The 15,005-nt window shown below is 44.5% G+C and overlaps 1 protein-coding gene across 6 annotated transcripts in view; it reads right to left on the bottom strand.

The window, feature by feature from the left end:
* fcho1 (FCH and mu domain containing endocytic adaptor 1) overlaps positions 1 to 15,005 on the bottom strand; it is a 59,318-nt gene that overhangs the window by 18,691 nt on the left and 25,622 nt on the right. For all 6 annotated transcript variants that reach the window (XM_088622215.1, XM_088622217.1, XM_088622216.1 and 3 more), the window contains 5 exons: positions 8,634 to 8,725; positions 5,833 to 5,907; positions 4,293 to 4,434; positions 3,145 to 3,297; positions 2,839 to 2,943 (listed from right to left, as the gene is read on the bottom strand). In XM_088622215.1, coding sequence (XP_088478341.1) covers positions 2,839 to 2,943; positions 3,145 to 3,297; positions 4,293 to 4,434; positions 5,833 to 5,907; positions 8,634 to 8,725 — 567 coding nt within the window. The remainder of the gene's footprint in view (positions 1 to 2,838; positions 2,944 to 3,144; positions 3,298 to 4,292; positions 4,435 to 5,832; positions 5,908 to 8,633; positions 8,726 to 15,005) is intronic.

Genomic DNA, 15,005 nt, shown 5'->3' with positions numbered 1-15,005 from the left:
ATTACCCATAAAGCACAGAGTGCGGTGCTTTGCAATTCACTGCAGTTGACACCACTTACCAAGGAAGAGTTTCAAGACTAAGAGAAGATTCTCTCAAACTCTGATTAATGCAGCCTACCTCAGCACCAGCAGGAGTGATGCGTCAGTACTGACATGGCTCTGTTGCGGTACAATACTGATAGTGAGATACTGAGATAGTGCATAGCTATCAGTTATCGGTATAGCTATGCAGGCAGGATGGGTAATTACTGTGAGCCAGCAACAGAGCTGCGGTGTGTCAAGTTCCAGCAGGTGAAACGCCATTCTGACATGGAGTCTAAGGAGAACACAGTCCCCGTCTTTGTTTCAACACCTTCGAAGAAAAAAAAATCCATGACTTTTCTTTTGCAAGATTTAACAGATCCAGACAAGGCCAGGTGCTTAACCAGCGCTCTGCAGCTTGTAGGGATTCTCCTCCACAGCAGTTAAGGGCTCTCAATAGCCCCCTTCATATCCACGTTCCACTCAACCCAAGTCCATCAATCCTGGGAGTGGAAGGCTCGGCTGTCCCTTTCCCAGCCTGGCACCTCCGAAATCCACCTAGCTGGTGGATCTGGAGACCGGGAGGGGCTCCTCATGGCAAAACAATTCTTATGCAGAATCCTTCCCACAATACCTTGCAACAGCGTCTGCACCCAGCACCAAGTCTAGCTTCCTGAAGGCATGAATGCTTTCAAATGTGTTTGTTAACTCCACTGTTTTAATGATTCCCACACAGAATTGTGAGGACACATTGAATAAACGCTGTGACTCTAAGAGTCAAAGCTGTCCCCAAAAACTGAGCAGAAGCATGTCGATTTCACAGTTTTCATTTTTACTCACTGCTGACATTCAAAATTTATGTTAGTCATGGGACAAGGGCATTTTCTTCTCTGTGTGATATTGACAGAATAAAGTCCCTTTTTATCTAAAGCTGCAAATTGATACATCCTTTTATTAAATAAATAAATATTAAACTACTGTAAAATATTACCCACTGGGGTTTCTACATTTGGTAAACAGGCTTCAGCCTGTCCTGAATTCTGTAGCTCATGTGCAAATAAAACTCCTCCGCACCCACATGTAACTCTGTCCTCTGTTAAATACTTTGGCTGCCTGTAATATTCAGAGGGGATTAAGAGGTTCACCTACTCACTTATATGACACTGAATATTCCAGCTCCAGATTACATTTAGGATTTATTGCATGAACAATGAATAGTCCAACTCAATCTGGAATTTGCTGACCCCTGTATTATTCTGTCCAAGTACATCTTTACTGTTCTTTTTGCTACAGATTTGAATGTATAATATTACGTTTAACATTGGTTTACCTTTTGTCTTATTTGATCTATTTCCTACGTGATTTATTTTTCACTTGTGTTCTGTCTCATCTATGGCCTGTTGTACAGTGCTATGAGTATTCTGAACAGCACTAAGGATAAACCGAATTTCAATGATAATATTAATGAATGAACTCCCTGATTATCAAGTTACTTAAGGCTTTATCAAGCACAGAGGTGCAAGCACAGGTGTAGGTAATGTAGGAACATAAACATTTGATGTCCTGGTGGTGCATCTGTACCACTGCAGCCCATGTCAAAACAAAATTTTTACCACTAATGGATTTAAAATCTCATAACAGCTAAGAGTAGTATTCATTCACTTTGCCAGATGGTTTCTAGGGAAACAACACAAGTAACCATGGAGACGCCTACATTCTGCATCATCACATATTAACCCGAAATTAGTTCAGATTCGCTGATGCCACGGAGGCTGGTCCTCCGAATTCCCCCCAGCTTGCTGAACCGAAAGGCTGAAACAAAAATGGGGACTGTTCATGGCCTCTTCATAGCTTGCAACAGAACTTCAACACTCCAACAACCATCAAAGCCATTTCCTCAAAAATGTGCTGCAAAACAAGACATGCACAAACTTGAAACATGGACTGCAGAGTATATAAATACCGGAGAAATGAGTGATTTAGTGAATAGATAATGTCATCAGTGCCTTATGCACCTAATGTACGGAATGTATGCCTGCATTTTTTATACAGTGACTGGAAAAAGTAGCACCCTCTCCCAGTGCTCCATTCTGTTGGGTTATAATTGGTGTATGCAGACTTTTTAAATCGATACTTTAATTGTATTTTTCTTTTAAGTGATTGCTGACGTATACGTTTCACCCATAAAACTGTTGAGTTGGAGCACTAAAGTTCTCATTAAAGGTATTCACTCGAAAAATGTATATGAATACATAATTCCTTAAGTACTGCATATTCCAGCTGGTGAAGCAATTTCTCACTTCTCCTGATCTGCTGTGTAGTGGAGCTGCTGACGCAAACTGGTGGGTGGTGTACTGTACTTCCAGGGCCCTGTATGCATGTACAGTCTGATCCAAAAACTGTGAGAAATTCAAAGGGACTGAAAAGGCATTAAAAGGTCAGGATGTCATCAGGTTGTTTGTAAGTGTCATACAGGAATCCCAATGTGATACTATTCAGGTAATTACCTAAAGCAATAAGTAAAGCACACTCTTATCCCCCAAATACCTATTGCTCATGATTTACCTTCAAGAGAATGAATGATCTCTCCTAGTTGTAAATCTTGTAGGACACAGCTGTATAAAAACCACAGCATTTTTACATCCCTGTCAATAGAGTGTACTATTAGCCGATTTTTCAAAGTTTCAACCAATGTCTGTGATGTTGTGAAGTAAAATCTTAGTTAACAGTGAAAAGCTTGAGACTTAAACCCTGCCGTAATCCGAGGTGACTTCCTTCTCTCCCAGAACCCTCCTCTCTGCAGACCCCGCCCCTCACCTGTGCTGATTCGCTCATCTTCTGCTGGAAGTCCCCGCCCACCCGGTTGTACTTCTCCACGCAGGTGCTGAAGGACTCGGCGGCTTTCTTCGACTTGGACTCCGCCTGCGGTCCCCGGGAACAGAAAGCAGAAAGGAAGTCAGCCCTCGCCCTCTCCCTCGCCCTCTCCCTCGCCCTCTCCCTCGCCCTCTCCCTCGCCCTCTCCCTCGCCCTCGCCCTCTCCCTCGCCCTCTCCCTCGCCCTCTCCCTCGCCCTCTCCCTCGCCCTCTCCCTCGCCCTCGCCCGTCCCCGGGGAGAAAACCTCACCTTCTCTAGCTCCTTCTGCGGCGCCCCCTCTCGGCGCAGGCGCTCCAGCTCCAGGCACTTGCTGTGGTAGTTCTCCTTCGATTTCTGCAGGTGGCTGCTGGACGCCTGCAGGTTCTGCACGGCCTCCAGCGTCCCTGTCACCTCCTCCTTCGTCTGAGAGGCAAGAGACAGGGCGGCGCACTCAGAGCGAGGGTGTATAAAAGGGCAGGATATAAGGCACACGCTTGGGTGGCGTCTAGTAAGCTTCTGGAGGGATTTCTGCTGCTTGGAAATCTGTTCCAGACACCCACCACCTTTTGTGTACAGACACCCACCCGATTCTGAATCTTAAATACACCTCTCCTTTTATCCACTGTTACTATTTTGCTTCAGAATATAAAGTACCTAATTGAGTATGTTAACAGCTTTAAGGATTTTTAACAGTTGTATCAAGTCCCCCCATGAACATGTGTGCTCAAGAGTGAAGATATTCAGCACTTTAATCCATCTCTACACAACTTTTTATTTAAACTTGGCGGTTTATACCGTATGCTGTACATCTCAAAATTATTTTTTGGAATTTGGAATCGCCACTAATTTCTCTACATTCGGAAGTCCAAACTGGAATACTTTAGGACACGGTGCCTTGCAGTAGACTGGGGAAGTCTCTCATTGGTACCATGACTGGGATGACTCCAGGAAGCCCCAGTGGTGTTCAGGCAAAACTGTGTCCTACAGCTTTGGGAGCCCTAGTCGTTACCAGCCAATGACAACCAAGACTCAAAGCAACAACATCTATAGACTATTGCAGCTGGTTCACTGGGAAGCCCCTCTTTTCCTTTTCCTGTTTCAATCTCCCTTTCTGAGTCAGTGCACCTTAGGTTAGGTTTGCTTAGGTTTACTTGCACATGCACAGCCAAAAGAGAGGTTTCTGAAAGATCTGCAGTAAGTAGTAAGACAAAAGAGTGTTATACTCCTTTTCATACCCTTACCCTTTTATAAGCAGGATATAAATATATAACTGAAACAGAAAAACAGCACAGGATACCATGTAGATAAACAGAATTCTGCAGCTAGAAAGTGAGGCAACCACACAGCGAAGTCTGTAGGAGATCTGGACTGGCTCTGAAAAAAACTGACAGCTGGGGACTCCAAGCGGCCAGACGTACCTTGCGGTGAATTTTGACCTGTTCCTCCCCGTACTTGTTGATGTCGCGGATGAGATCATTCATCTTCCTCATCAGCTCCAGGTGGCACAGGGCCAGCTTGTCGCAGGACACCCGGAACACATCCCACATGGGAGCGAAGGTGCTGCCGGGAAAGGGGAAGAGGGAGAAGAGAGTAGCACACTGGGACAGCGGGTCTCAGTCCTGGTCCTGAAGTCCTCCTTGTTTGCTGGTTTTCATTACAGCCAAGTAACCACAGGCTAATTTATTTCAATTTGCTTTCTGCTGTTAAATAAATGTGTAATTATAGTATAGTATTGTAGTATCAACCATGTGCTAACGAGTGCTCTGGAGCTGCCCCCATTCATTTGTGCACGTTGAAGCCTAACCAATTGGAATAACACACAAGACAAAACAGACACCCTGTGGGCATGTCAGATACATGGGCACTCCCATTGTAGGAGTGGCAGATTACAGTGTCACTCCCACTGTGGGCGTGTCCAATACAGGGTCACACCTACCTGTGTCTGTTCATCAATTAATGTTCTATTAAGAGCTGGTGAGTCCAAAATAAGATGAAATCCTTTATTAGGAAGCTGAGGAGAGACTATGTACAGTTCTATCTTTTGACGTATATGGAAATAAAGCACTTCAGTTTATTTTTTAAACCAAGGACTGGGTATGACAACAATCGAATCTAGCAAGCAGATCAGACACAGGCACGGTGATTAGCCCTGGTGATTAAGGGCCTGGCTGGTCTAAAACAGCAGACAAAGGGTCACCCTGGACCAGGGCTGAGAGCCACTGCCCTGGTGTGAGAGGAGACACTGCCACTTAATCAAACAGCACAGACTACACAGGGAACATCCTCACAGCTCCCAAAGAGGTCTGAGAGCAGGAAATGAGCTGGCGTGTAGAGACACTGAAAACTGGGGCAAGTCAGAGGAGAGACCTACATTTAATTAAACTACAGCATGATATACTGCACACACATTCAAGGATCCTGTTAAGTCTGTCGCTACTGTACAGAATGCTGGTAATAAACACTTCTTTTTTACATAATATACATACTGCCCAGGCTTTAGAGTAAAAAGACCAGGCTAACCACTATATTTCACACACCGAAAGCAGTATGTTCTTTTCTTAGCATGTTTTTGGACCTTTCATGGCATATCCTCCAAATGTGGTATCGTTAGGAATTATTTATAATCTTGGCTCACAGCAGAGACTCCTGCCCCAGGGCTGGCATGGTGAGGAAGGGCAGAAGCAGAGGAAGGTGCTAGCCTGCAGGCACCCGGGAAATCACAGGAGCTGCTGTTTTGCCCAAGAGCCTTGAAAGCCTGGCTGTCTAATCCTAACCCGGCCCCTAGGGGGTGCTCTTCCACCACACACCAGTCACAGTCAGCCAGTGACAGGGTGCAGGGATGAACTAGCAAGCCTTTCAGGTTGTGAACCCCCCCAGTGAAGAAGTGTGTTTTATTAGCTGGCGTTGTGTCGTTCAGTAGATGTCCAAGTGGAAGTGTGAGCTGACAGCCCTACTCACCCCAGCTGGCTGCTGTTGCTCGCCATCTTGGCCAATTTATTCATGGACTTTGAATAAGTCTCCTCAATGGCCGCCCTGCAGAAAATACAAACAACCAATCAGAGTGCATCAGCTCCTTCATTTTGGCCAATCACAGCACTTCAGGTTATTCTGTCATTCCTGACACGTCAATAAAGGCAATAAGAATGTGTCATTACATGTACTATACCCAAGGAAACCAGAATTACTGGGTTTAACAAAAAAACAAAACAAGACAGAACCATCTCAGATTCCAAAGAAATGCTTTCAGAATAATTAAGGGAAGGACAACTTCAACAGCTGGTCAGCAATGAAAAATGTCTCTTGGTACATCTCTTGTATTAAAAATGGAACACCTTGGAAGTTTTGAGCTGGATGTATGTCTAAATAATGTATCACCCAATTTCAGAACTTATAAAACTTTAATACCTATCCTTCTATCCTTAAACCTCTTTAGAACAGAGGGAGAAATATATTTTTTTAATCTGCATGGATGTACGTTTATGCTACCGACAGAGCTAAAGGAATGTTAACAGAACGGCAGGTTACCAAGCGTAAGGTGGTCAGCACCTCTCGAAGGCTAATATCTCACTCTCCGCTTTGAAGTTGGGAATAAGTGTCCCTTTACTTCTGTGTTCCAATCCCAGACTTTAGCCTGTGAATTCCTCAGCGGAATAGAGATGTTGGAACATTGACATAAATATCCTAGTAGAAAGACATTGTAATTTTTAAGTTTTTACATCTCCATCTCCCTTTTTTTCCCTCCAGGTTTTAGTTAAACGAACTTAATTAATGCAATTAATTTCACATCTTCCCAGTTAATTACTTAAGACACCCATAAAGCTGGAGAACTGCAAGACCTCAGGGAATGCAGTGGAATTATTTTGAGATTTGTCATTAAATTCTTTAGGCAACAGTATCTTCAGAGAAACTAATTAGGCTCCTTCCAAACCCAATCAGATGAAGCTACTGCTGGAAGTAATCAGGCAGACTACACAGGCTGTGAGCCTTTAATTACAAGCTGGAGGAAAGCCAGGCAAATTCAGCTGCTCACAGGTAATATAGAACTGTTGACTGGCCTTTAATTAAAATGTAAAGAAAGCTGGAAACTGGGTCACTAACTTAGGAATCTTTCAAAAACCTATAACAACTGAATAGTCAGGTAAGGACAACAGAAACCTTGGTTAAAGAGTTACCAGCGATCAAATATGCAAGTTGTTTAAAGATTGAAGAATTCTGAATTTAAACAGCCTTTTACATTCATCTTGAACAAGTGGCCTTTTTTGCTTTCTGTTAAACCAGATACAGTTGAAGTTGATACTTTGGTTACAAGGATTTGCCTCCTAAAGTTTCTAAGCAAAGATCTTGATATTTTGTGTTTTCAAAATGAATATACTGGTGTAAGGGATTTTATAAATAATACCTACTAATCCCTGGGTAATCATGACTCATGAGAAAAAAAATTAACAGCTGGAAAGCAGCTTTAATCAGAATTTAAAGTGTAATCAATTCAAGAGCTCTTCAGATAAAACACTGGTGGAGCCAATTTAAAATGTTTTTTATACTAGTTGAGAACTGGCTTTATTTACTCCAAACAGCCCTTTGCTCAAAATGTTTACAGTACATGAGAAAAAATTGTTCATACTTGTGCTTTCAAACTTCTACATCAACCTACAGAGATTTATTAGCAAACTGTTACTGTCAAATAAATATTTCCAGACAACAAATGCTCGTTTCTAAAAAACTCCAGACTGTTAAATTTTCTCTCGGTTCTCTTTTTGGGAGAGGAAATATTCTAAACACTCATATTTTAACACACAGCTCAGATTGACAAATAGCAGTAACAGTTAAATCTCACAAAACACTTTTTGTTGATGCAAAGGGTCCACAGTAACTATGATCTTCATAGGCAAACAGAACACAAACCACTAGAACTATAGTTAAGGCCCCCAGAGGGATTTCCTCCCACAGACCCAAGACATACTGGTAGGTTAACTGGATCACGGTAAAACCGGTCCTGGTGTGAGTGTATGTCTGTGTGCCCTGCGAGGGACTGGCATCCCATCCAGGGTGTACACTGCCTTGCTCCCATTGCTTGCCAGGATCGGCTTTGGCTTCCCCACAACCCTGTACTGGATAAAGTGGCTAGAAAATGGATGGATGAGTAAATGGAGGCTTCCAGTGGGATCCTGGCCTTCAATGACACTCTGTGGCGTGAACGGGCACTCATCAGAGAGAAGTATGTCCCAGTATGAAAACGCACCATACACTTCTTGGCGCTGCATGTTCAAAGCCGAGGCCCTCCACAGAGAAACACTTCTTCATTTTCGTTCGCTGAGATTTTGACCCGCAGCCTGAATGAATACGTCTAATTTTGTTGGGGGATTTTGGTTTACGTAAATAAGGGGGATTTGAAAACAAGCAGGCGCAGCTCAAACAGAAGTCCCTGTCTCGCCTGTTGAACAATTAGAGAAGGGAAAAACAGCCTTTGAGCAGACTGTGGCTTTGAGTGCTGGACATTCTTTCAGCTCAGACCAGCACTGGCTTGTCGAGAAAGGAGCACAGATGTTATCGGTTCTCCAGCTTTTCAGTATCAAGAGGCTACAGCAGCAACAGAAGATTCCCAAACAAAGTGTGACCCGACTCACAGTCCAGCTGCATTCTGAATTCTGATTCACCCTACACACGCGCGCACTCTCTCGTGCCAGAAAGACTCCCTCGTTTCTCTCCGTCACCTCTCCCACGCTCATTCTGCCACCTCGGTTACACAGCCGGCCTCTCACCTCTCGCGGACGAACTCCGCCAGCTCCTTGGTGGCGATCTGCCCATGTTTCATGTTGTGGTAGAGAACATCAAAGCCAGCATTCTTATCCCCCTGAAACATAACACACACGTGAGCCGTTGCTGGAAGATCATGGAGAAGGGGCAGAAGCCAGTGTTTGTGTTGTGGAAACCTGACCTGGGTTCATTCCTCATCCAGCATGAGTGCATTTTAAACAGCCACCTGTTTTATGTGATATTTCAGAAATAACTGAAAGGTGGGGATAACATGATCAGAAACAGGCATTGTGCCCCATAATGGCCTTTTTCATAACAATTTAAAACTCATTTCAAACCTAAACGCCATGACTTCTTGCATCCTCTACAATGCTGTGACACACCAAGCCTTATTTTCAGAAAGGGCCAAGGCAGACAAGGGAGGTTTTGTGGCAGAGAGACTTTGAGGACATGAATTTAGTATCGGACAGATTTAGCTTTTTATAGCTTATTATGAAACTGTATTGGAACAGTGCTTTTCCATGCTACTGGAAATACAGGAAATGAGGAAAAGCTCCCATTTATCTGTAACTTTCTAGCTAATTCCTCAGAGATGGATTTCAACATTTTCAATCATATGGCAACTCCTTGCGGAGGCTGATGTATCTCAACTCTTTTCAGCTTTCGGGGAATCCCAAAATAAAAAGGAGTACAATGAGACAACCGACTGAAATTCTCTGATATACTCGCAGATGAAACATCACCAGCCAGTTTTCATACCGTTTACAGCAGAGGTCTTGTCCGAAAGTTATCCAGCATGCTTTTAACTCTCAAGTAATTGTGGAGGTGTACATTGAACCATATCACTCAGAAACATTTCTTGAATGAACTTGTAATGGTCAACAGGCAGCATGGTGGCATGCTTTGACAACTGATAAGATTAACAACAGAAATAACTAGACATGGAGTAACACAACTGAATTTCCCACACAACGCGTTTGGATGGGGAGGACTCAGGTGGGAAACTGATTTGTGAAATTAACTTTTAATTCCATTACCATCTACTGCCCAGAGTACAAAAAAAGAAGACCATTAAAAATAAATCTATACATAAAGAGAGTGGTCACTAAAGCCAGAAATGACAGTGCAACCTATTTAGGACCAGAGAAGACAATCTAAAACAGACAGGCTAATCACAGGGCTTGTCATCACTCTAAACCCAACCTCCTGATACACTGTACTGGTTTTATCATCACCCTGAGACTGACCTTGTGTCACTCTGCACTGTGAATAAACACTGGCCTTCTGAACTTCCTCTCGAGTCATCTGTGAAGTCTGAAGAGAAGAAGCGTTCTTACTTCCTAATTGTGGAAACACTGTTTATTTCAGACTGGGACAGAAATGATGCCTAGTGTAAATGTGATGTCACCCAGGGGATTTTATGAAGGGGCACTGGAAAATAAAAAAGCAGTGACTGTTCTCCAGTGACTCATCCAGCAAAAGCCCCCGTTTGGAGTTCCAATCACAGCACTGAACTCAACCAGGAGCAGAACAGAGCCATATAACTTCATGCCCTGCATGCTGCACAAAGGGCCGGCTACCAAACGGCTCAGCGCAGTTTGCGTGGGTTGCTCATGTAAATGTGGCTCCCTGTGAAGAAGACTTTGCAGAAGTCCTGAACGGTTTGTGCACAGACAGCAGCTCACCCGCAAGCAAGGGAAAGACGATCGCGGCCCTGACACTGCAGCGTTACTCTTCCGAGGGCGTGTGTGCCAGACCGTGGGCTGTTGAGGTTCACGGGAAGGCATGCTGGGAAACCGCGGACGACACCCTGTGCTATCCAAGTGCTGCTTCTGCTAGGCGCCACCTGGGCTCCTTCTCCGACCAGGTTCGCGCTTCCCGTCACGACGGCAGGCCTCCGAAGGCGGGGGACCAGACGGAGCAGACGGCTTCCCGCCCTTAGCGTCAGACCCGAGCGGCAGCGCAGCCGGCTCCATCTCGCGCCGCAGACGGCTCGACGGCTGCGCGCCCAGGAGAGCCCGCCCCGCCCAGAGCGCCTGGCGCAGCACTCCGGCACTCAGCGCCAGGGCACTGCCAGCAGACACAGCGCCTCACCCTGCCCCGCCAGCGGGAAGAGCAGAGCCAGGCCCCCAGAGGAGCTGCACAATGCTGTCAGCCTCTGTCCTGGAGCAATGGCCGACTACAGAGCTCAGGGTCACAGACACAAAACTTCAGTAAGAGGCACAAGCCCTTGAAGTGTAATAAAGAAGCTACTTCCAGCAGTGGTCTGCATTTCCATGGGAGATAGAACTTGTCGGTTCTTCATGGTTTCTTAAAAACATACCGGAAGCCAAATGAGCACCTGTTTTTAATTCGTAGTTCTGCTTTTAAGCAAACTGAAGACTGTAGATGTTAACAGGGGGGGTTTTACTTCTTCTTTTTTTTGCCAATAAACTTGACCGGATCTGGATTACATGTGCAACTGAGGAGGAGTAAACTCAAGCAGTGCAGAGTGTTCAAACCTTCCTCCCACGTCCTGTTTTGAATAACAGCATTTACGCATCTAAATCTGGTACCGACGTACATTTTTATGAATCAAAAATGGTCCCGTCTCCTGGCGGCACATTTATTTTCACATACATTTCGTATTTCACTACCAGGAGTGCAAGAGTGACCCGATTTGGGAAAAAAACAGATCATGGGATCAGCTGGTGCTTTCGAGGTCAGCTCACCATGAAAATAAAAAACGGGAAAAGGGAAAAACAGACATGATTAGAAAGAAAGAAGAGGCTTGTTGTAAAAACTGCCTTTGCCCGAAAGCAGCTGCTCAAAGAAGACTGTACAGCTGAAAGGCGGAGAGATTTCTCTGCACAGTCACGGAGGGGGAGTCTCTTCAGAAAGAGAACAGACTAAAACAACTGCATCTGTGTTTGCAGACTATAAATATCCTGACAGAGCAGCAGGGGCAGCATTCCCAGGTAGCTGTGGAATGTCAGGAACGCAAAGGATCCCTCAGATGAAGAGGGCATCTGTTCCAGGCACAGAAAAAGAAAGGACACTCAGCACATCCTCAACACAAAATCCACTGTAACTCGAACAGCTGAGGGAGCCTGGAACAGGAGTGCACGCAAGAAAACTTCTAATGACCAAGTCAGTAAAAATAAAAACATTTGCCTCTCAAGAATTTCTTGAAGAAAAAGAACCAGATCAATCCATACACAGTACTGTCACTTACATCAGAAATATTTGAACATGGGTTAACTCCACTCCAGTCCCGCGGGATTTAAACTCTGCCTGCCAACCCGAGCCAGACGCTGCCGAGTCCCGTGAGACACTCCCCCGGTATTCCGCGTGTCGCCTGCTCCTGGGTTTTCTCTCCCAGTGACACCGGGGTCACAGACTCCGCACCTCACCGGCGCTGAAACACAAGCGTGTCACCGGACCCTGTGCCGGGTCGTTCGGCCCTCCTCTTACTTTTAGAACGGGGATCTGGTTTCTCTGTGCTGCGGCCCAGCTAGAGACCAGCCCAGGGAGCGCTCCGGGCAGCTGTATCCCAGCGTTAGAGCACCACACAGCACCGTGCCCTTTCCTGGTCTTAGCCTTAAAGACCGAAATACAGCTCCTGCAGTGGGGCGCCTCTTTTAACAACGTCTGACATGTGTATCGCACACCCGTTCCCATGGGAATCGCCCGCTGTTCTTTTACATCCCGGTTCACAGCAAAAACTGCTGTACAGCAAGAGAGGAGAACGAGGTTTATTCATTTCTTTGTTCAAAGAAAAAAGGCAGCTTTGCATGTTGCCTTAGAACAAAAGATATCTCACACAGAACAGCAGCATCATTAACAACTATTCCTGTAGTCTTATCCCCCACATAACAAAACTCGAAGATCCTCAGATTACTTGCTACCTGACAAAAGCAAATCCGGATTCTGGGGACAGCAGTAGGAAAAGGGCTGAAGTGTCAGTGGGCTACTGGCTTTCCAATTGAAAAGTCAGCGGGAATTCTCGCAGTGCAGCAGCTCAGTGTAAGCGGCCAAGACAGCAGCCGTCCTGTTAACATCTCTGTAGCTTTAGCTTGAATTTTATTTAAAAAAAACTTTTAAAACAAAGATCTTGTTCTGATGTAGATGACATCTATATTTTCTATATTACCTTAAAATCTAGATCTCACAATTGCTTGTAACCGTGCAGACACTGTCTGCCATTTGTTAATAAGCCCAGTGCCACATACCTGACACCAGAGTTATACTTGTTGCACTAAGGGATGCCATTATAACTCTGGTCGCAGCTAGCTCTGGGTCCCCTATTAATTCATAATAGGAATTAATCTGCCCAAAAATACACCTGTTATATTGTGCATATAATTTATACTGAAGTTAACAACTCTACTACAGACTGATTTAATTACAGGGCCTTATTCAGGTGAAAGTATTCACACATACTAACATGGTACAAGCACTGGCTGTTGAGGAGGCTTTTGACTGAGTGTTGTGGGCCTCCTTATTCCAGACTGGGAGTGCCCCAACCCAGTGTCCGATGTGTGGAAACCAACAGCATTTCTACATCTGTGATTCACCTGCGAGAAGACTTCGATTAACCCCTCTGGATCAAATTAGCCTTCCTCCACAGTCTTTCGTTGGTGGCAATATAAAGACACATAGGCAGCCTTCTGGATCCCGGAGTTTGGGATACAGAGCAGAGAACTCCCTGCGAACTGTGTTAAAGAGACTCAGATGTGGCACCTGGCACTGCAGGTGTCTGTGTATACTACAGGTACACCCTCTGGAGAGGGAAACAGCACTGTCTTTGTTTCTAATTAACTGTGCAAAAAGTCCAACAATGGGAACATTAACGGCTTAACATTAAGTAAGGAGGAACCTAAATTATCCCTAAACACTAAGGACATTCTCTTGAGTTTCTATGATCCCCTGACATCCCCATGTGATCTCATGACCTGCGCAGAAAAAAACGATTTATTACTGCAATAAAACTGGAGTTCTTGAAACAAACTGGTCTCACATATGAAAATTTACTTTATGTTTGTATAGGACAACACTGATAAAAAGCTCTTTGGGGCACAGAAACAGCGTTACTGTATAGCAAACATCCTGACCAGACAAATACTGTATTACCAGACCACTGCTGGTCTACTCTATACCTTTTCTTTGATCTGAAGTGTGGAATTAACAGACTTAATGTGAAGTGCTTTGTCATTTAATTATGTACATAATTTGGCTTTGAAAACATTGATAAAATACTGCAGCTCTCAGGAACAATGGGTGTCTGGTTCTTGACCAGATCTGAACTTTTGACTTGGCTACTGGGCTGCTCAGTGGCAACTTCTGGGTTCATCACAACTGATGGAATTGTCAAATATGGAGAAATCTGTATTCATGCTTCCTTGTAAATAAGTCAATATTCACGTTTACAGGTGGGGAAACAAACAGCACTGCTCTGGAACTGGAGTCACATTCACTGCACTCCATCTTCAAAACCGACTTAATTTCATCCATAATACCCATCAGCCATCAAAACCCATCAAACGTTTCCTGCCCCTGTCACTTGATCCTGGCTTTGGCACATAACCTGGCTCAAATTAACACTCTTCACAGCAAATGTAGGGTGGTGACCTCCTAAAAAAAACAATTTAAGCTTCCTGAAATTGACTTTTCCCCTGATATCTTCAAATCGTGTGTTTCCGTTCTCAGTGTGAGGACTGGAAAAAGTTGATAAAGAATATCTGAATATTTTGTCCAAAGACAGCAGATCAGCCCTATGCTAATTGCAAACAATAACAAACCTCATATCAGCCGAGCCAAATAGTGGAGCCAATTCTTTCTAAAGAGAAGTACAATGCTAAACTGGAGCAGAAAATCACACAGAAGGTTTAAGGTCATGAACCGTGGTTCAAAATGTCCAATTTGAAAACCAGAAATGCTTCTGTAAATCTCACTAATGGCTGCAGAACAAGGCACTTTAAACTGGCTCAAAGCTGATGCTTCTTACAATGTGAATGAAGAAAGTAAAAAGTAAAATCTGCTCATGATGGAAAAAGGTTCACATGGAGAGGAGCTCTACGAAAAGCTATTTTGAAAAAGCTAGACCAGAAAATTAGATTATTCTCCTATTCTTCCTTTCCGTCAGTGCCCACTGGGGTGATGTAATAAATGGAGTTGCCACAGGGATCAGTACTAGGATTCCTCCTCCACAGTCCTCCACCGTGGAGGAACATGCAAACTCCACACAGACAGCACCCCAGGTCTGGAATTGAACATGGGGCCCGGAGCTGCGAGGCAGCAATGCTCAGCACTGCACCACTAAGCTACTGGGACTTCTTTAGTTATATCAGCGATCAAACTTCCAGTATAGCTAGCAAAACCTGTCAAGATTGCAGATG

This window comes from Lepisosteus platostomus, chromosome 27 (genome assembly GCF_059453375.1).
Source record: "Lepisosteus platostomus isolate fLepPlt1 chromosome 27, fLepPlt1.hap1, whole genome shotgun sequence".
In the NCBI taxonomy this organism is placed as follows: domain Eukaryota; kingdom Metazoa; phylum Chordata; class Actinopteri; order Semionotiformes; family Lepisosteidae; genus Lepisosteus; species Lepisosteus platostomus.
This window is presented reverse-complemented; position numbering and strand designations above follow the sequence as displayed.